Source organism: Apis cerana, linkage group LG10 (genome assembly GCF_029169275.1).
Source record: "Apis cerana isolate GH-2021 linkage group LG10, AcerK_1.0, whole genome shotgun sequence".
NCBI classification, from domain to species: domain Eukaryota; kingdom Metazoa; phylum Arthropoda; class Insecta; order Hymenoptera; family Apidae; genus Apis; species Apis cerana.
The window spans coordinates 8,862,094-8,883,881 of NC_083861.1; the positions used below are offsets into that span (position 1 = coordinate 8,862,094).

General features: G+C 27.3%; 5 protein-coding genes and 1 long non-coding RNA gene across 9 annotated transcripts; 3 read left to right on the forward strand and 3 right to left on the reverse strand.

Moving 5' to 3' along the window:
• Positions 1-32: 32 nt before the first annotated feature.
• On the reverse strand, positions 33-5,049 carry LOC107999534 (acyl-CoA:lysophosphatidylglycerol acyltransferase 1). Of its 2 annotated transcripts, none has more exons than XM_017059452.3 (7): positions 4,910-5,049; positions 3,994-4,158; positions 2,993-3,210; positions 2,696-2,910; positions 2,352-2,625; positions 2,078-2,229; positions 33-1,998 (listed from the first exon to the last, which is right to left on the reverse strand). In XM_017059452.3, the coding sequence occupies exons 1-7, from the start codon at positions 4,933-4,935 to the stop codon at positions 1,762-1,764; spliced, it is 1,287 nt and encodes a 428-aa protein (XP_016914941.2). In that variant the 5' UTR covers positions 4,936-5,049; the 3' UTR covers positions 33-1,761. The 2 variants fall into 2 exon arrangements, with proteins under 2 accessions (XP_016914941.2, XP_028523314.2); XM_028667513.2 differs by having other exon boundaries at positions 506-2,026.
• LOC107999533 (fumarate hydratase, mitochondrial) lies at positions 5,018-8,201 on the forward strand. Of its 3 annotated transcripts, none has more exons than XM_017059446.3 (8): positions 5,018-5,153; positions 5,967-6,101; positions 6,221-6,392; positions 6,487-6,515; positions 6,597-6,879; positions 6,979-7,241; positions 7,323-7,712; positions 7,804-8,201. In XM_017059446.3, the coding sequence occupies exons 1-8, from the start codon at positions 5,028-5,030 to the stop codon at positions 7,930-7,932; spliced, it is 1,527 nt and encodes a 508-aa protein (XP_016914935.1). In that variant the 5' UTR covers positions 5,018-5,027; the 3' UTR covers positions 7,933-8,201. The 3 variants fall into 3 exon arrangements, with proteins under 3 accessions (XP_016914935.1, XP_016914938.1, XP_016914936.1); XM_017059449.3 differs by lacking the exon at positions 5,018-5,153 and adding an exon at positions 5,375-5,526; XM_017059447.3 differs by lacking the exon at positions 5,018-5,153 and adding an exon at positions 5,727-5,872.
• Positions 8,202-8,285: 84 nt separating this feature from the next.
• Positions 8,286-10,098, forward strand: LOC107999535 (arginase-1). The gene is made up of 7 exons (XM_017059453.3): positions 8,286-8,524; positions 8,588-8,660; positions 8,759-8,964; positions 9,097-9,260; positions 9,333-9,448; positions 9,529-9,651; positions 9,718-10,098. Exons 1-7 carry the CDS (start codon positions 8,426-8,428, stop codon positions 9,951-9,953), a joined length of 1,017 nt encoding a protein of 338 aa, XP_016914942.1. The 5' UTR covers positions 8,286-8,425; the 3' UTR covers positions 9,954-10,098.
• Positions 9,946-10,948, reverse strand: LOC107999536 (uncharacterized). The gene is made up of 2 exons (XM_017059454.3): positions 10,675-10,948; positions 9,946-10,500 (listed from the first exon to the last, which is right to left on the reverse strand). Exons 1-2 carry the CDS (start codon positions 10,687-10,689, stop codon positions 10,120-10,122), a joined length of 396 nt encoding a protein of 131 aa, XP_016914943.1. The 5' UTR covers positions 10,690-10,948; the 3' UTR covers positions 9,946-10,119.
• Positions 10,949-11,087: 139 nt separating this feature from the next.
• LOC107999540 (fasciculation and elongation protein zeta-2) lies at positions 11,088-20,684 on the reverse strand. Its single transcript, XM_017059459.3, has 9 exons — positions 20,084-20,684; positions 18,739-18,991; positions 13,064-13,186; positions 12,746-12,902; positions 12,569-12,677; positions 12,233-12,495; positions 12,081-12,156; positions 11,955-12,020; positions 11,088-11,873 (listed from the first exon to the last, which is right to left on the reverse strand). Exons 1-9 carry the CDS (start codon positions 20,187-20,189, stop codon positions 11,857-11,859), a joined length of 1,170 nt encoding a protein of 389 aa, XP_016914948.1. The 5' UTR covers positions 20,190-20,684; the 3' UTR covers positions 11,088-11,856.
• LOC114577745 (uncharacterized) lies at positions 12,341-13,053 on the forward strand. The gene is made up of 2 exons (XR_009831354.1): positions 12,341-12,479; positions 12,582-13,053. It is a non-coding gene; the product is annotated as an uncharacterized LOC114577745 (long non-coding RNA).
• Positions 20,685-21,788: the final 1,104 nt, after the last annotated feature.

The window sequence follows — 21,788 nt, forward strand, 5'->3', positions numbered from 1 at the left end:
AATTTGTTATACAACTATATTTTATCATAAAATTCATAATGATAATTTATATATTTTTTGAAACCTTTCTTATTGATAAGAATCACAATAAAAATTTAATTACTACAATTATTTCACAAAAATGGATGTCCATTTCATGCTAATTATTTTTCTGATCCATTAATAGAATCTAAACATTGCTTGAATTTGGGCTATATATTTTACTTTATAATAACCAATTAGGCAGCATTAAGGACACGTGTCTTTAGTAATTCTATTACATCTACATACATGCAATTATAATATATGTCATATATGCTTTATTTTTCTTTTTGTAAAATGATGAATATCTTAAAAACTAATTGTAGGCATTGATTTGACTATGAAAATTATGCATGAGATTTACATATACATATGTACAATATTGAGATTTGTCCGCAGGAACAAGGCACAGATGACATATCGTCTTCTTTTACTGAACAATGTTATTAATAGTTGAAGTTTAACAATAAAATACACATCTTAGTTATTTTGACAGAGTTTAGAAGATATCATCTTTATTTCTGCCAGTTTCGAAACAATTCACGTCAAATTTCACATCTACTTTTTTTTATAGAATTATGAACTTATATAAATTTTCTATGTAATTTAAAAAATTATGTTTATATGATTGACTTTTCGCATTGAAAAATACTTTTTTTTATCATATATCACAAATAAATAGATATTCTTTGAAATAGTATTCACTATCACTGTCTTTAAACAGCAATAACAATTTACTATTACATTTTACAATTCCATTTCAAAATATTACTTAAGATATCGTATTACAAAACACACGTGTAGGATTACTATGAATATCGCCTGAAATGCTGCCAAGTCCTCCAGACAGATAATTATATTTAATTATAAATATATCTATATTTAGATATAAATATAATTATTTATATTTAGATATTTATATTTTTACATTTTGTAATAAATGAAAAAATAAAAAATATATTTAATGAAAAATGTTTAAAATGTCATGTAATTGGTAGCATTAGATATTCTAATCCAATCAATAAACATTAAATAATTTTTTTTATAGATAATATAATATTCAAGTATATTTTTATAGAGAATTTTTTATGAAAAGCTTGAATAATTTTTAAAATATAATATTTCATTCAAAATATTATAAAATTCTATATATTTTCAGAAATTTAAGCATAAAGATATGATAGAATTGATTGAAATTATTTTACATCAATAGTTATCCAAATAAAATAAAAAGGAAATTAACTTATTGATTAAGAAATGTATTACAAATTTCTTGTACCAAAAACAAATATTTATATAAATATTTATCTATAATTATATATGAAATGTAATTATAGAAAAATAGAAATAAACAATTTTCTCGAATTAATTTTTTTAGGGAAATATCCCAATATTATATTATATAAAGACTTATTATAATGTAAAAAAATGCTTGAAATTATATATATGTGCGTATATATATATATATATATATATATATATATACACATATATATATCATCAATAAAATAGGCAAATGATGATAAATAAATGTAGAGTAATGAAATTAATACTTGCAATTCACTTTTCGTGACATTCTTGGATTATAAACATTCATACAATCATTATGTTACAATCCATACGTTCGTTAGTTTTGTTAGTCAACATCAAGAATAATATTTGAGGCAGGAATATTTTTACTTTACTACATTATAATTTTACTTATGTTTGAACGTAATTTCTTGTTTAGCATAAAATGCTTTACCAGAAGCAAGATAATACATACGCAAACATATTGTAATGTATATAACTAGATGTTATAAAAAATAAATGAAGGACTAGGAATCTCAAAGGATCCTGATGGATCTTAGAACCTTCGTTGGCAGGTGCTTTTGTGCCAAGAAATGTTCCATATTTGTAAAAATTTTCCAAAAGTGCTTCTTTTTCGACCCATCTATTATATAACCATTTAGATAATAATTCTGGTTCCCGTGGAACCTAAAATCAATAACACAATACAAAATTCCTACAGAAAATATTATATATATGAAATAAAAATTTAAGTTTCAGAACTCACCACTGAACTAGGAAAAACTCGGTAAAATAATACTGTTTCACATGGTGGACGTGAACCAGTTATAATTGTTGGTAAATCAAGAGGTTTACCTTGAGGATATGCTATTGTTATATCAAGAATCCAATTGATTTCTGGTTTAGCTACCATCATATCTATAAATTTATTTTATAATTTAATAATTATTTTTAATAATTATTATTTAATATTATTACATAATATTACATAATATTAAATAAAAGTATTGATATAACTAAAAATAAAACTTAAAATTTACTTGGTCTATTATTCAATTGTTGTTCTGTTGTATCATATTTCTGTGATGGACCAATTGTATCAAATATAGTTTGCATTGCTCCTACACGTGGTAATGTTACATTTTCAAGAATTGGTAAATTATTTTTTTTAGCATATTTTTGTGATGTCTCTCGTCTTTTACATAAGAAACCTCCTTCTGGAAAAAGCACCATCCACTTTCTGTCTAATGGAATATATGATTCTTTCAGATGTTTTTCTAATTGTTTTAAACTTTCTTCTCTTTTTTTACGACCCTAAAAATATTATTTATCATATATGATCTATAAAATATTAATGATAAATTAAAAAATCAAATTCACTTACAGATATTATAAAGAAGTCTTGATGTAAAACAGAAACTATACCAAAGTTAGTAAATTTAAAAATTCTATCCATAATCCACATCAAATTAGGTAATACATTGGGTTTAGCATTAAATGTTGTCATTAGGATAGGAACATCACCAGTACTTTGATGATTTGCTATTACTAATGTTCTTTCACTAATAATTTGTTGTATATCATCACCTTGTTCTATTACTATAAATTAAAAATACTTATTATTAATTAATAATATTATTATACATATTATATAATATTTATATATTAATTTTATGCTCACTATCATAACCTGCAGACCAAGTCCACATTGATACCATTGCTAATAGCCAATGAAAAAATAATCCTTCGATTCTCCAATATACTTGTGGTTGATAAACTTTTACAGGGAATAATAATGTCATCCATACTACATATGTTGGTATACAATAAATGTTGTTAATTATCACAAAACTGGTTCTAGCAATACATTTTACAAAAGTTAACACATTATTGATTACCCTGCAAATATAAATATAATCTATTCTATTAAATTTTTAAAAGTTTATAAAAATATTATATATTCTTTTTAATAATATAACCGAAACACAAGTTAATAGAATAATATTTTTATTAATATTTTTTATATAAATATTAATTTACATGAATAAATATAAAAATATCTTTTATTTATAATATCTTTTATTTAATAAAATTTCAATGCATAATTTAAATAAAATTATTTGTTGCATAATAAGATATTAATAAATATCATTTTTATTTTTAAAATTTTGATATTTTCTTTTTTTGATTACAATATCATTATTATATATTAAATTTAAAATAATGTTATTATTAGTTATAATATAAAATTATTATTTTTTTAAAGTTATTTTTTCAAAATATAAATAATTTCTAAATTTGAAATTTAATTATTTTAGAAATTTTATTAAACAAAAAAATAACTATAATTTATATTTATTGTTGTTTGTATATAATGACAATTTATTTAAATCAAGATTTCAATTTAAAATAACAATTTGCATACACACGTTACAACGATTAACATAAATAATTACAATAATTTCAAATTATTGAAAAAATTATATTATTTGAAAACATGAGGCCGGCGTGACATATAGGTTAAGGACAAAAGACACATTTTTATTAAATTAAAAGCTGAAAAATAAATTGATTGTAAAATGGTTTGCAATTATTAAAAATCATTTTTGTTTATTAATATAGGAATTATAGAAACAGAATGTAATATATTTGATAAGATATATTTAATACTATTTTACTTACCTCATAAAAGTAGAAGAATAAGAAAAGTCAGTCATTTTCGAAAGACACCACTTGCAATACGAACTTGAAAAATTTTTAACCACAATTTTTTGAGCATAGCATTCCCTTTTGCACAAATTACATAAAAAAAAATCTTCAAATAGAGTGACACGTAAAATCCGCGTGCTGATTACATGAAACGAAAATCTTAATAAAATCTTATTAAAGTGTTAAAATTCAATAAGTGCAATCGCTTAGTTTAATCATTGAATAATTGTTTTCAATATTACCAATTATAATTGACACGTAGCTAATGAAATAAAATCGTATTACACAAATTTATCGGTTTATTATTGACTACCATTTAGGTAACGTTTTTCAAGAATACACCATAATTTTGTAACTTTTGATATATGTAAAATCACAGCACACGTAACATAAATATAATGGCGACGAAAGTTAACAGACTATAAAAATGCTACATAATCTTATCAACAATGATTATACTATTAAATGATTGACATCGTATTGGCAATCGAAAGTAGAATAATTCAAAAAGAGAAAAATTCAATGTTTATAAAACACGTTTGAAAGCTCATGTTTTTGGAAACGATAACAATAGTTCTCCAATCAAAATATTGAAATATCAATATGTAAATTTTTTATATTATTCTTCATACATTTTTATATTAAAATATATCTAAAATAATTTTACAAGAAGCATTTTACAAATAATCAATCTTATTATCATTCAATTAATTATTTTTTTACAATATTAAATAAACTCAATAAATAATATGAACCAATGAATATTATATAATATCACTGATTGTTTATTCGTAATTGCAATAAAATCCATATGTTCACTTAGCTTACTTAGAATCTATCTAACTACGATATGTTTTATGCTTAGGTTTTACCTATATTAGTTGCTCACCTACATATTTTTATATCTTTGTACATATTCTAATCAACGTTAGTTATTCTTTCGTTTTTAATCGTTTAACATTTTAAAGAATTGTTTTAAAAAATAGACATAATTGAAAATTAATAAAATGATGTTAAATCTCTTAAAATGTTTATCAAACAATCATGGATTATTAGAATTAAAGAAATCATCGTCATTTTTAACATTAAGGCTGTCATTGAATACATCAGTAGTTTCTAAAGCCAAGAAAAAGGTACAAATCTGTCATATAAAATATGATTAAAAATATATTTTCAATAACAAATTTGTAAGTTATGATTTATCATTTTATCTATTTATTTTCTCATTTATTTTCTTTCAGTATTCTTGTTAAAAATTGTTTAATTAATTGTAGAATATTTTTTTTACGTAATCGCTTAAGAATCAGACTTTAAAATAGTTTTGAAAAATATTAAAAAAAAAAAATACTATTTTATTAAATATAATTTTACTAAATTTTTTTTAAATATTGTTATATCATTTATAATATAACAATTGAATACGTTTGACATTTAATCCATAATCGTGCATGAAGAAGATAAACGATTTTTTTAAAACCAAAAATTATCGAACAAAATTTATAAATGGTATGAAACAAAATTTTTTATTTAAAAAATTAAATATGTATATTTTTTAAATTATTTATATGTATGAATAATAATATTTATGTTTTATTTTTATTATATTTTGTATATTTTGCATATTGCATATTTATATATGTATATATAATTTTGTATTTCAATTTTTTATATACATATTGTTTTTATATTTAATTTATACAGCATATAAAAACATATTTGAATACTCACATACATTGGTGTATTATATAATATTAACTTTATAACTAACCTTGAATTCCTTACTTACTCTATTGAAATATTTACTCTGAAGCTATATTCATTCAGTTCTCTTATATAAATTAATTTCAATATGGTATATATATTCATAATTTTTTCTTTCAATAAATAATAAATAGATAAATAAATTTTATTTATATTATTGTAATAAATTGTAATTATAATTTAAGGAATCAGATGGTGAATTTCGAATTGAGAGGGATACTTTTGGTGAAGTGAAAGTGCCTGTTAATAAATATTATGGAGCTCAAACAGTGCGATCAATGCAAAATTTTCCAATAGGTGATACCTTTGAACGTATGCCTGTAAGAAAATTTAAAATTTTTATTTCAATCTAAATAAATAAAGTTTTATTATTTAAAAAAAATTTTAAGATAAAGTTTCATTATATAACATTCTTAATTCATATCTTACATTTATTTAGTATGGTGTTATTGTTGCATATGGTATATTAAAAAAAGCTGCAGCTGAAACAAATAAAGAACTTGGAATGGATGCTAAAGTAGCAGATGCTATTAGTCAAGCTGCAGATGATGTTATATGTGGAGATCTTTATAATGAACATTTTCCATTAGTAATTTGGCAAACGGGCTCTGGTATTATATATTAAATTATATTTTCTATTAAATGTACATATTTATCAATATTAATATAGATATACTAACAAGATATAATATAATTTGATTTCAGGAACTCAAACTAATATGAATGTTAATGAGGTATTTATTATTATTTATTATATAGCAAATATTATTAAATAATTTGAATATATTTGTAATTATTTTATTAATTTTATATAGGTAATTTCAAATCGTGCGATTGAATTACTTGGTGGTAAATTGGGATCAAAAACACCTGTCCATCCAAATGATCATGTAAATAAATCTCAAAGTACTAATGATTCATTTCCAACTGTTATGCAAATAGCACTTGCTTTAGAAATTAATAGAGTTCTTCTTCCTGGTTTGGAAAAATTACATAATGCATTAAATGAAAAAGTTAATGCATGGAAACATATTATAAAAATTGGTAGAACTCATACTCAAGATGCTGTGCCTCTAACATTAGGACAAGAGTTTTCAGGTTGATATTTATATAATTATTAAATAAAATATTTCTATTTTTATATTTGTTTTATATTTGTTAAAATCATCAATTTTAATAATAAAAATTTAAAAATAGGTTATGCACAACAAATTTGTAATGGCATTCAAAGAGTGAAAGATACTCTTCCAAGATTATATCAATTAGCACTTGGTGGTACTGCAGTAGGAACAGGATTAAACGCACCCAAAGGTTTTGCAGAGAAAGCAATTTCAAAAATTGCAGATATTACTGGTTTACCATTTGTACCTGTTGCTAATAAGTTTGAAGCTTTAGCATCTAGAGATACTATAGTGGAAACACATGGAGCATTTAATACAGTAGCAGTTTCACTTATGAAAGTACATTAAGATAATATTTAATTTTAAAAAACACTTATATTTTAAATAATATATTTTATATTATATAAAATTTTTATATAGATAGCTAATGATATTCGATTTTTGGGAAGTGGACCTCGCTGTGGTTTAGGAGAATTATCTCTTCCTGAAAATGAACCAGGAAGTTCAATTATGCCTGGTAAAGTTAATCCGACGCAATGTGAAGCATTGTCTATGGTTTGTTGTCAAGTAATGGGTAATCATACTGCTATCACTGTTGCTGGAAGCAATGGTCATTTTGAATTGAATGTATTTATACCTGTAATGATTTCAAATGCTTTAAGATCTGCGAGATTATTAGGTGATGCCTCTGCATCATTTACAAAGAATTGTATTGTTGGTCTTAAAGCAAATGAAGAACGTATTAAAAAACTCTTAAATGAGAGTTTAATGCTTGTCACTGCTTTAAATCCACACATTGGTTATGATAAGGTATTGTAATTTTTCCATTTATTTATTAGATTAGAATTAATTTATTATGTTTTTATTATGATTAATATATAAAAATTATGTTTTAATACAGTCTGCTAAAATTGCAAAGCAAGCTCATGCAGAAAATATCACATTAAAAGAATCAGCACAGAAAAATGGTATAAGTCCAGAACAATTTGATGAATGGGTGAAACCTGAAGAAATGATTGGTCCTAAATAAAGTTAATCAACAAAACGAAATCAAGTTAACATTTTTTATTAATAACTTATTATAAAAATTTTTTTAATATGTGTCATATTTGTGATATAATTATCATTATCGCGTATTAAAAAAATATATGAAAATATAATTGAAAATACAATCATATAAATCATATAAATTATATAATAGTCATTCGTATCATTTACAAAAAGTTATAGATAATAAATAATAAGTATTATAACTGAAAGTAGTTTTCAATTTAATAAACAAGATAATATAGTTTAAAATGTATGAATATATCTTCATTTATCTCATATGATGTCACATTGTAATGTAACTCTTGAGGGTTATCTTAAGGGTTATATTATAAAATAATATAAAAGTATAAATTAATCAGTCATTTTAATACATTACACTTTACATGTTTTAAATTAAAACGAAATTTTTCATTCTTTGAATGCCATTTTGTTGTGGATAATCTATTTTTAAATTTTTATTATTAAAATCCAAAATGAATTCATTAAGAAAAATACAAAGTGTTATTATTAGACTAGGAAATCGTTATTACAAAAAACTTGGAATTATTGGAGTACCATTTGAAAAAGGCCAGGTATTATTCTATATAATATAAAATAAATAATATAGGAATAATGAAATATTAATAAAAATATAGCATAAGAGAGGTGTAGCACAAGGTCCAGAAGTAATTAGAGAAGCTGGATTAATGAAAGAATTAGAATTATTAGGTAATTATTATCTATTTTATTAATTTTGAACAACTTAAAGATTATAAGTCTAACATATATATTTTAATTCTAATATATATATTTTTAAATTAAATTAGGATTAGATGTAAAAGATTATGGCAATATTTTATATGAAGCAAAAAATGTAACTCAGGTAGATAACATGACACACTTAGGTGATGTTGCTGGTTGTACAAGCAAATTATCTGAACAATTTCAACAAGTTTTGAAGAAAGATCGAAGAGTATTAACCATTGGTGGTGACCATAGTCTAGGAATTGGAACTATAGATGGTCATGTTAAGGTATAATATAAAAAAATAATACTTAATGCTAACATTATTTTAATATATAATTTTATATTATTTCATAATTATGTTTAAAATTATATTTTCTTCTTGTTATATATTTTTTTATTTTATACTTTATTTTTAAAGAAAAAAGGAGATATAGCTTTAATATGGGTTGATGCTCATGCAGATTTAAATACAAATAAAACTAGCACTACTGGACTATTTCATGGAATGCCTGTAGCATTATTAACTTCTGAATTAGCTGATTATTGGCCACATCTTCCAGGAATGGATTGGCAAAAACCAATGTAATTCATAATTATATTATAACAATATTATCAAAATGAATAATATAATATATAGTATAATATAAATTATAGGCTGTCTATCAGAAATGTAGCTTACATTGGATTAAGAGAAGTTGATAGTTATGAAAGACTAGTTATTGAGAAATTTGGTATTACTGCTTTTGGCATGGAAGATATAGAAAGATATGGTAATATTTTATAATATAAATTTTTAAATCATAAACAAACATTTTTTAATCAATCGTTAATATTTTTTTATTTTTTTAAGGCATTCATGATGTTACTTATATGGCATTAAATAAAATAGATCCCAATGATTCAAGATCAATACATGTTAGTTTCGATATTGATTCATTAGATCCTTTGGAAGCACCGTGTACAGGAACTCCTGGTAAATTACTTTCATTTAAATAACTAATTTCAATCTAATTCTTAAACATTCCTATATTTATTTTAGTACGTGGTGGATTATCATTGAGAGAAGCTATTCATTTAATGGAAGTTCTCTATAGAACTAAGAGATTGAATGCATTAGATATTGTAGAAATAAATCCTTATATTGGTAATAAATATGATGTTGGATTAACTGTTAAAGCTGCTATACATATTATTCAAGCTGGCTTTGGATATAGTAGAAGAGGTCTTAGAGTTCCGAAAGGTGTTACAGATATGCCATTACAAACAATTAAATAAATTAATTATATTTATTCAATATAATTTTATAATATTAAATATAATTAAAATGTCATATTAACTCTTCTTTGAAGTTTATACAGTAATAAGCTTTTGTAAACTTTTAAACAATACCAGAAAAATATAAGAGAAATACAAAATAAAACAATATATTTCATTATTATATTTATTCAATTTCATGAATCACAAAGATTTTATCAGGAACATCATTAAATTCAATTTCTACTTTTTTTATTTTGGTTCCACTTTCATCTACTTGATACTCACAATTTAATTTTCCTGCAGTTTTAATTCCTTTCATATAAAGAGTGAATTTCTTAATATCATTATATTCATTATTAGGATCAGCTTTTAATTTTCCTTCTTTTATCGGTTGTCCCAAATGTTCAATAGTCTTCTTATGATTATAAAGTATTTCCAGTACGTTTCTATATGTTAATGTTTTTCGAATTCTTTTATCAATAAAATAATTTAAAGTATATCCTGTAACTGTTACAAAAATACTTCCGCAAAAAGCAATTTTTGCTAAATTATGTATCGAAAACATCTATAAAAGACAAACATAATTTTTAAAATATTATTTTATTCTTTCTTTTTAATCTTCGTCATATGAAAATCTTAGGTTAGGTTTTATTAAAACATTTTTATTAAGTAATTTTTTTCAATACTATTAAAAACTAATAATTATAATCTATTACATACTTATAAAATGCATACTTACCTGATATCCATTCATAGTTCAATTAATTCATATAAATATTTTCTTAAATAAACAAGTGCCTTTGAAAAGCAAAATTAAAGAATCTTACTCTTATACGTATATTTACTCAACTACTTATATAATTTTACATAATTCTATATATTATGTAAAAAAAAGGTAAAATAAACATTTAATAATTCAATTACACATCAACAATCAAATTTCAAATATATTTAGAAACGTTTTTTAAAAATATATTTAGTTACGTTTAATAATTATAAAATGCACTTTTGTCACGTGATTGAGTTATGGAAATTTTATTATTGATTAAATACATATAAAATTCAATAGAAATTAAAAGAATATAGAAATATAGATAAATTTAATTAATAAAAAAAAATATAAATCTTATATATATATTTAAAAAAATCGTATAAGGTTATTTAATTTATTTCTTTATTTTAACAAACACAATATCTTTAATATATGCAAACAACTATATTGCTATACACCAAATATTGAATATTTTTATTATTTTGCATATAATCATTAAATAGATTTTGTAAATGTATATCCATATAATTATTTCAGCAACAAGATTTTTATTTTTGCGCGATATGTTATTATAGATAATTCTATATAGGTACATGGATATTACAACAATATACATCAAATTCATAAATTTATATGTTATAATCTATAAATTAATAGATATTTTTCTACATAAATATAAGTATTTCCGGTAATATAGTAAAATTTGCTCACATATTTCGATAAGATCTTTATGTACAAAAAATTACAAAAAACAGAATTATTGCGAAATTCATGATAATTCATGATAATGTATACAAAAACGAAGATTTTAAAAGTCATACAAGATTAAGAGGTATTTTATAGATTTAATAGAGCGCATACATAGATATTAGAAATGTATCTTTATATAAAATAATATACATGTGATAATATATAAAGTAAGACTAGATGTGAGTGTCACAGACCTTATCTATAAATCTATAATCGATACTGAGTATAGTTCGAGACACAATTCAAGACGAAGCAAAATCACCCGTCTTAACGCAAGAATATGCGGCACAACAACAGCTGAAAGCATACTGGCAAGAAGAGAGCAAATTGTAATTGTTAATAATTAATATCTTTTTTCCAATTTTTTTCGTTCTCCTTAAGAAGTTTATAGTATGCTCACTAAGTAGGGCATAAAACTAAAAAAAAAAAATATATATATATATATATAATAATATTTTAATATATTAAGTTTGTATATTTATTTTAAATTCAATTACCTTTCAATATATAATCTGTTAACAAAGTAGGTACTGTTGGACTGTCTTCACTAATTGCTTTTAATACTGTAAAATAGAATATCAAATGTAAATAATTAATATAATTATATAATTAACAATACTTACTTTTTATGAGAACTTGTAATGCTTGATTGTCTGGTGGACCACTGTCTGTATGGTAAGGAATTACGGTAGTTAAATACTGCAAGAAACAGCATTAAAATTAAATAATTTTAAGTTTATCTGTGAATTTATCATTTCAAAAAATCACAAATTACCTTAGATTCTTGAAGTGATCTATGTTGTAATAAAGGACTAGTACCATTTTGCATTTGATTTCTTTTTTTTGTAACATGATGCTGTCTCCGTCGATTTTGTACTGCTAACAACAATGAAATAAATTGATTTTTTAATTCTTTTTCATATTCAAGTTCATCACGTAAAGCAAGTTCTGCAATGAGAGTTTCACTAAGCGCTCCCACCAAGGATTCCATTTCTCCAAGTAACTCATTAAGCTGGCTGGAGGTAAGATGTTTTAACTCTAGAATGAATAATCATAATTCAGAATTATGAAATCTATTTCGATTTATTATTTTGAATCAATTTAAATATACTTTTTTCATGCAGTGGAGAGCCTAAAACTTCTCTGCTTCTCTCCAACGCTTCGTCGCTATCTAATAAAGATCCATCAGAATCTGGTGATCTTTCCATGGATGGACTTTCCTACACAAGATAAATTTTCTTTTTTTCGCGTAAATTTCTATCTAGTTTTTGAAAAATTTGATTTTTACCTGCATTATATCATCTATTTCACGGAGTACTTCTTCGGCAGTTTTCAACGGTTCCTCTGGACTATGGGTATCGGTGCTACTGGACAAGATCAAAGCATGCATGTCCAAATCAGTTGCAACAGCCTCATCTTCGCTACTTAAATCCTCTAGTTCAGGTCTATAGCAAATAAAATGAAAGCGTCTAATTTGCAAATCGTGCTTTACATATACTTTCAAAATATATTAAAATGCTTCTTACTATTTTAAAATATGTATGTTTTTTTGCTGAAAAAAAGCTGCAAAATAAAACTGAAGAAGACTATAAAAAATCAGATTTACCTTTCCTGTGAAACCGGAGCTTCGTTCAAATTAAGCGCAGGCATGTGCATTTTTCTAGCATACGATTTACTCCAATCGATTGGTAATATGTTACCAAACGTACCGGTAATCGTCCACCACATTCTATAAAAAAAAGAAAAAATTGAAAATCTCTTTTTAGAGATTGTGATGAAGAGAATATTTTTTTCTTCCAAATACATTAAATTTCATTGGGCACATTATTAGTTAAGTACATATATTATACGAGCTGACTCATATCCTCATATTGAATTGTCCTCTGTTGTTTGAAAATTACGAATCGGGTAAGCAGCTGCTATTTTTAATTCCGAACTCTTAACGATTACTCAGAATCAACACCGAAATGTAATATTAAATATTTTTAGAAATACATGCTTAATAATATACGTTAAAAATTGATGCAGATGCTCGAGGAAATAGTATTGTCATATTTCTACGAACTGTTCTATCTTTAAACTGAACAAATAACAACAATATGTTGCAAACGAATTATTCCATCGAACTCTGACGAGCGAAGAATAACCGTGTGAACATCAAATTTCGTAATCTAAATTTCATAGCAGTTTGCACATCCTGTGAACGATTCCCAGATGAGTATTATCGCGTCAAATGCCTGGTGGTGAAATATATGATAAGATTCCGAGATGCGACATTTGGATGAAGTCTTCTAGGATGTATACTGTGTGAATCACTCGACTCTCGTAGGCGTATCCCATGCCTCGTATAGTATACAGGCACAGACCGTATAGATAAGCCCCTCGATCTATTGTAAACACAGTTTAACTCGTTTCGATAACAATGCACCCATTCTAAGGAAATGAATTTCCGCGTGGAATCGGCACCCGTGAAAAAGATTTTATCGGGCCTTTTTTAGACTTCCGATTTATAAACAATTTCGATCAGACCGTATAATACCGTATATAATTTACAAATATATTTGGTTTATTTTATACTTTTTTCTCTGTATGCTCGTTCGATCAATTAAATTATTTCCTACGATTACGGATAATCGATCAGACTGAACTTGAACGAATTGATTAGGTTTAATTACCATTGAAATCGAAGCTTCATGGTTCGTTGGCAGTCTTTAAAAGTTTGTTTTTTTTTTTTCTTCTTAATTATTCTTATCGATCACAAGTTGATTCGATTTCGATTATAATTTTTTCATGTAATAGTTTTTCATATGGTATTGTACGCCTGAGAGATTCTCGGAAATAAAAGGGGCATACAAATACATATGATGAACCGGTCGATGGTGTTGGATTAATAAATAGAGGTCAATTCGACCCACTCGAGTTTCTTATTAACGTTAAGTGTATTAAAGCAGTGACTTCATCCTGTGCACATGTTAGTCTCATCATTCTGATCAAATGTCTAAACAACCAAACCAGATCCACTGATGAAAGAATGGATCAGGGACAATTTCGTCTGGTTTTAAATTTATTTAAATTTTTAAATTGAAACGATGCAGACAGAAATAATGAAATAGGAAAAAGAATAATATACTTTTGCAATCATCATTTCTGACGTGATCTGTATATTTCTCTCTAATAATTGGAACGAAAAAAATAGAGTGAAATTAAATTCCCTAGAAGGCGAGTGTATCCCTTTGCTTATTAATTCATTTTTCGGTTCAATGATCCGTGACGAGACCTGTCCAGTCTTCGTATATTATCTGTTGCATAATACAAACAGCTTACGAGCAAAAACATCAAATTCTTCGACGATATATCACTCTAATAAATCGTTATAATTCAATTTATATCGGCTAATTTATAACGGAATCAATGGACAACTTAACGTTTACGAGGAATATTTTATTGACTCCTAAACAATATTACCGTTCCTAAAAAATAGAAAAAGGATTACAATGTAGAGAAATCGAAGTATTTCCACTTTAAATCTTTTTACCATTGTACCATTGATTCGTCTCGTCTCATATATTCTTCGCCGACAAAGATAAATAAATTGAGAATCAGAGAAACGGGGCACGAAAGAGAATGATGGTCGAGAAATATAGAAACCGGTACAGCGCATGCGCTGTTTTATTGACGTTTGTCCATTCGAAGGGTGGCTCGATACGAACGTTGGAACAAAACACAAAGATCAAATTTTCATGAGACACCCCCTTACGATTCGATCGATGCACGATTCCTCGCTATTACGATCGCGTTACTGACCCGTTACCTCCTGGGGAACTGGATTTCGGGTGCCCCTATGCATTCTTCTCGTGTCACGTCAATTTTTACACTGCTTACCATTTAAATCTGAAATGGAAATTTCTAGCTTTTTACAAAATAGACGTTTCACCTTTCAATTGTGAATATTAAAAGATAAAAATACTCGTTTGAAATATTTCTTTAGTGACAACTAATTAACAATTCTGCCGCGTTTAGCGCACAGTTGTTAAGAATAGGAGAATGGATAGGAGAAATCTCGAGAATGAGTGTGTAGTTTGAAAAGAGGGCCAGAGAAAAATAAAAAGGAAAGGGAGTTACGTGCCTTACGGGGCGAGAAAGTCTTTCGAGAGATGAAAAGAAAGCTGCTACCGTTTCGCGTTCAAAGACCATCGGAGCCACGACCTTGGCTCCCAAGAAGAAGAGATGCGTTTCGTTCGTGGAACAACGCTATTCCTCTCGTGACAAATTGGATTACGAACAATGCGCCGGATACGCATGCACGGATGCGTTTATTCTTTCCGGCTTGATGCATGCATATGAAAGCGGCACCGATGCCGAATGAGACACGTGCGAGTACACGTGCCCGATCTCTGCGAACCTCGGCCACTGACCTCTCGACTTCTCGGACGCTCGGACTTTCGATATTTTGACCAACCTAAAATTATGCTCGTCTTTGTCGCTTAAACATAATTCAAAGAAATCGATTCTAGAGAACGATCGACTCTTAATTTGAATCGAGAAAAGATATTCAAATAGAGGAGTCACTCCGATGAAAATGGAATTTAAACGATCGATGTGTGATATATCGTTTAATCGTATGGATAATTTTTAATTTATTTATGACGAGTATATTAAAAATTGGCTGCGTTGAATAAATTCTTGTGATGCGTGATATCTAAAACAATAATCAAAACAAGTTTCGCAAAATATTTGCTTCGTAATTAATGAGGCAAAAATTGTCGAAAACCGAGGATGAATCATCCGATGTCTCAATCGTTACGTAACGCTCGAATAGTGGACTCGAGTTCGTGTTCAATTCCGATTTTGCAGTCAAAAATAAAATATAAGATATAGTAAACCTCTTCGTGATAATATCTATTTGGAGAAGTTGCGGTTACAACGTGTTGGAACCGAGTCTACCGTGTAATTGTGTAATACATATATCAGTAAGAATAAAGTTTAACTATCCAATTCGCTACACGCATAAAATCCTATTATGATGTCATATAGAATTGCACGAAAAGATAATTTTATGACAAACGTATATAAATGTTAAATTCTAAAATAAAATACTGAAGAAATCCGAAGGAACAGATTTATTTCCCCCGTTCATAGATTTCAATGACAGCAACCGAAGAAAAGAAGAAAAGTTTCAGGTAGGCGCTTGTCCAAACAGGTACACAATCTCGAAAGAACTATGCGTGGGTCGTCAATTTGACCTCCCCTATTGGGTAAGAGTTAATTCTTCGTCCCGATGCAATCTCTCTTTCCCTTTAATATAACAGCTCCCCTAGGTCTACTACAAAATGCTTTTTCACGGGTTTATTTTCTTTTCTACTACGATCGGTCTGATGAAAGGCAGCAGGATGTCTAGACGAATTTCGAGAAAGGCGTGACTTCAAAGAAATTTATGCACAAGCGGTGGAGTTGAAACGAGTTTAAGAGCCCCACCGTGTTATTCTACACCGAAGAAGATACAATTTTGCGCTTCGTTGAATTTCACCTGCACGGACTGCGTTACGTGGCGGAATATATTCGGCGGACGGACACCTGCATTGCGGATAATACCATGGATTTTTCACGGGGTATGTTTCAGGAATCTGTGAAATCTTTTAAACGATCGGGTATTTCAATTAATTTTCACGATACTTCCAGTTTTCTCGCAATCTTCTCTTGTCTTTTTTTTATTTTAATTATTATTTTTTTTTCACCTAATCGACACGAAAATCTATAGTGTTGTATCTATGTGTTATAAAAAATAATTATTTAATTCACTATGATAATTCATTATGAAAATGAAGAACAAAAAGAAAAGATAATGGAAAAAATTGAATGGGAAATAATGAAGATACGTGTTTGTTTGTGCAATTTATCGACAAGAAATCAATCGATCGATCGATTAATTTGCTAATGCACGGAGCGCAACGATAGTTTAATTAGAAGATAAGTTACTTTCTTGTTATGCGTTCTGTCCACTTCGCGGAGAGAAAGCTGCAGAACGCGCCGCAAACGTCATGTAAGTAGAGAGTATTCGTGGTGGCACACTTTTCTGTTGGAGAATCGATACTGTGATCTTAAGGATCAAACTTATAAGAAAAATCTGTATTTTGTTTAAAAAAATAAATCGTTTCAAACGAATTTATAAATTTCCAATCAGTGTTAAAAATATATATACAATTATTTTATTTCTCTTTCTTCAATTGATAAAAAAATACACTTATTTTAAGAAAATGTGACAAAATTATATAATACAAAAAATAAGAGGATAATATTCGTTGAATCATATCAATGTGGCGATTTAGCGCAAATAACCTGTAACGCTTCTTAATGAAACCATACGAGTTATGTTCAAACGATATCGGTTTAGCCGGAGCCATCGAGTGAAACTGTTTGCGCGTCTTAACGAGAGTCGAAGAAAGCGTTAACATGAGATTACTTAAACAGGATATGAAATATTATCCAAGGAACAATCAATAGAATCATAATACTTTAATATTTACATCTTATCTGTACGATCTACATATATGGCTTTTTGCAAAAAATTTCTTTAAATAACAGTTTAATATCTTGAATTATGCTATTGATAAAATAATAAGAGCGATAATTACTATTCGTACAAGAGTAATATCATAACATCATGATTATCGTAAACGATTACTTCCGTTCAGCAAGAACTGATGCGACTATCATTATTATAACGAGGATCGAAGAGTTGTACAGCGTAATAGATACCTCAAGGTAAACGCGACAATTTGAATGCGATAACTCTGGCAATCTTCGAGGAATATTTATTTATTTCAGCCGCCAAGAAGCGGCAGTAGTTTTACTTTTTTAATCGTCAAACGTGGTCGTGTAAACCGGTATAACTGTACCGGAGATATCGCGTGACCCGAGGGTAATAGAAACTTCTCAATCGCGCACGTACTAACGTAATTTTCACTTGCGCACTTAATTATTTCTTTTACCGGCGATGCGTTAAAAAGAGGTCATTTTGGTGAAAATAAATAAAAAAAAAAAAAAAAAAAAAAAAGAAGAAGGAAATAAAGAAATCTCTGGTTAGATCTTCCATTCACTAACCGATTATTTTACATTAATTGACTTGATTAATTAAAATTATTTCTCTTGAGGTTATCGTTGAGGTGCAAACTACCATTCAAATATCTAACCAGATTTTATGTAATGATATATTTTTAAAAAATAATACCTATTGTAACAATGTGTAAATATAAAAAGGATGTCGACGTTTCAGACACTTACTGACATTCGTTCATAATTTCTTCTTGCGTTCGTACTTGCACGGGTGCTAGGGATTCAACGTTCGTGCCGTAATCGCGGAAGCAGGATGTTATCTTCTCATCGAAGGTGTTAACGAGGTCCTCGAGACTGCCACTGAAAGGGCTGAATGTCCCCTCTTGCAAAATATCAGTGCCATTTTCACGCGTAGTCGCTGGCTCATTTGCGTTACAATTTTCTCCATAAGTCGTGTTTAAACTTGTATCCAGCAATTGTTCTAAATATAACAGACAAAAAATCATTATTAACGTGTACTATCTTTAGAACTCAATGTTAGCTTATTAATCATCGTTCCCAATAGAATCGATAAAAAAGTAAACACGATAAGTTCGATGTAGGACACATCAGATTGAAAAGCCGATAATAATTTACTTTTATATATAGAATCATAAAAAAGAACTTTTAAGTAGAATAATTAGTTTAGTTTAATTTAAAAGACATCGATATTAATTTACATTTATTATGGATATGTTATCAGTTATATAAACACGATGGATCATACTTTCGCATAGATACTAGTGACGCATAAGAGATCGAATGTTTTTAGGATTAAATATCAGTCATTTTTCTGTAAGGGACCGGAAAACATATACGCGTTTCATATATTTGCGTTTTTCTTTTTACACGAGGCAGGTCTTTCGAGGCCAGATTTCTAACGATGTATGTTCTACGATGTCGTGAAAAGTGATACGAGAGTTAAAGCGTACATGAAGGATATTAGACACCAATTGTACGCATGACGTAGCCTTTTGTCGCGCGTTCGTCGCCCGAAGGTCGCTTCTTCATCGCTGCCTATACTAAGCCACCCTCGTCATTTAATTTACACGTCCGCAAAATAAGCGTGACTACGTGTGTACGCACGTTTATACAAAGACAAACGAAACCTGTTCCCACTATCGAGAAACTCTTTCGATTTCGAAATTTCCGCTTATAGTGCCGATGACGTATTGAAATACCTTTTTTAGTTAAGGTAAAGAAAATCAAAAATATCGAAAAAATTATGCGTTCATGTTTGTTTCATAAATAATTCGATCATTATTCACTTTACAATTATATTAGTTTAAGATCGAAAATAGAGAAGAAACGAAAATTATTAAAGTTATATTGATTTTTGTAAAAAATTGATCAAATCTATGATTTTGGTATTTGATGAAATACATCTGTAATAAAGAGACATTTCTGATTCAAAAATATCACAATAGACTTTGATCTTAACGAGGTTAATAGAAATTCATAACTGACATAATAAGATCGATCCTAAATCAAGTACGAGGGAACAAACGGAAAGACAACGTATGTTCTTTCGCACCTGTCAGTAAATTCATATTCTTCAAGCTGGCCGTGTCTTCCTCCTCGAATCGTGCGAGGGGTGCCTCGAACTTCAACTCGGCGATCTTGCCCGCCATGTCCCTCATTATTGACCGTGTAGAGAAGAACCGGCAGCGAAGTTTATCACCGTGATGAAATTGGGCACCGTACACTTGCGGCAGCGCCCCCGAGGCGCACCGTTTTTGTCGTTTGCTTTATGATTCTTTTACAAGACAATAGAAAAGAAAAAGACGATCGACATTAAAACCAATTGCCCAACTATGCAATATCCGCTGCCTGCGAGGCTTCGCGAACGACTGACGCAGAGGGGGCTTACTCCAAAATAGTGGGGGAAGATGATTGCTAGTCACCATGACAACCGCTGGCTGAGCGCGCCGATGGCACGAAGCATTGACAGTAATGTATTTGAAGAATAAGGCACCCTGTGAAATTAAGTAAATAATTTTTAATACGCAAATTTAAGATATAAATAAAAATTTATAAAACAAGATACAAATAACATATAGCGTAAATTTAATAGATTCATGTATTATGTAAAATATATCTCCAAGAGATATATCCTATATACATACATATATATATGTATATATATATATATATAACGTATTAAAAATATAAACCACAGACAAAATACAAAATAAACTTAACATTTGAGATGAAGATATCATATTCCATGTTCTGAAATATTGATTATATAAAAAATCTGTGTTTAATAAATCTTTTATGATTCAAAATGGTAAATGTAGAAATTTTATTCTATTTAATTACAAAAGTTGGTGAAGCCAATAAATTTTTAAAATAATTTCTTTAATACATATTTTCAAAAGTATATATTGGATTATATTCATAGATTTTTTTTAATTGGTATCAATAGTTTATTATCTCTTAAATATCGAATGTTTTTTTAGCGCATGTTTTGCAGAACAAATATAGACAAGAAGAGATAATAATGAGAGAAGGACAAAGATAGAGTAAAAATTCGGGAATTAGCGCCATCTCTAGAGTGCCGCAAATGAAACACAAATATAGACAAAGAAAACAAATATTGAGAAAAGGATAGAGAGATCAGTATTTAACTAGTAGAGCCATCTCTTTGAAAAACGTTCAAACTTGTCGTACTATTACCGATAGAAAAGTAAACATGTTCTTGGTTTGTGGCGCCATCTCTCAGAAAAGCATTGAAATTTCTTGCGCAAAATTACTAACAATAAAGAAGTTTCAAAATGTCTTAAAGAGATGGCGCCACAAACCAAGAGCATGTTTATTTTGCTATCGATAATAGTACGATAAGTCTGAACGTTTTTCAAAGAGATGGCTCTACTAGTTAAGTACTAAAAAAAAAATTAATTTAAACATTAAAAAAGTGTTTGTGTTTTAATATATTGCATATTATATGTAATAATATTTAGATACACATAAAATTATTTTCAAATTATTCTTTAGTGATGAAGTTTTCGCAAGATAAAAAATTCAGAACAAAAAATTTTAGAGAAAAATTGATATACAAATATATAATGTACGTATTATATTTTGTACAATATATTTTATTTTTATTACATATATATGTTTTATATTAAAATACTTAAATATATATCTATATTGAATCTATTATTAGATTCAATATTAAATTCAATTAGAAATTGATTCTTACTTTTTTTTTTTTTTACATATAATTTACATAATGT

Coding starts and splice junctions, on each gene's coding strand:
- LOC107999534 (XM_017059452.3), bottom strand. CDS start 4,935: ATGTACAAAGATATAAAAATATGTAG. Junction 4,159..4,909: donor AAAGATATAAAAATATGTAG/GTGAGCAACTAA, acceptor TCATGTAATCAG/CACGCGGATTTTACGTGTCA. Junction 2,230..2,351: donor ACAATTGAATAATAGACCAA/GTAAATTTTAAG, acceptor ATAAATTTATAG/ATATGATGGTAGCTAAACCA.
- LOC107999533 (XM_017059446.3), top strand. CDS start 5,028: ATGATGTTAAATCTCTTAAAATGTTTATCAAACAATCATGGATTATTA. Junction 6,102..6,220: donor ATACCTTTGAACGTATGCCT/GTAAGAAAATTT, acceptor ACATTTATTTAG/TATGGTGTTATTGTTGCATA. Junction 6,516..6,596: donor CTAATATGAATGTTAATGAG/GTATTTATTATT, acceptor AATTTTATATAG/GTAATTTCAAATCGTGCGAT.
- LOC107999535 (XM_017059453.3), top strand. CDS start 8,426: ATGAATTCATTAAGAAAAATACAAAGTGTTATTATTAGACTAGGAAAT. Junction 8,661..8,758: donor GAAAGAATTAGAATTATTAG/GTAATTATTATC, acceptor AAATTAAATTAG/GATTAGATGTAAAAGATTAT. Junction 9,449..9,528: donor GGAAGATATAGAAAGATATG/GTAATATTTTAT, acceptor TATTTTTTTAAG/GCATTCATGATGTTACTTAT.
- LOC107999540 (XM_017059459.3), bottom strand. CDS start 20,189: ATGAGGGACATGGCGGGCAAGATCGCCGAGTTGAAGTTCGAGGCACCC. Junction 12,678..12,745: donor AAATAGATGATATAATGCAG/GTAAAAATCAAA, acceptor TATCTTGTGTAG/GAAAGTCCATCCATGGAAAG. Junction 12,021..12,080: donor ATTACAAGTTCTCATAAAAA/GTAAGTATTGTT, acceptor TCTATTTTACAG/TATTAAAAGCAATTAGTGAA.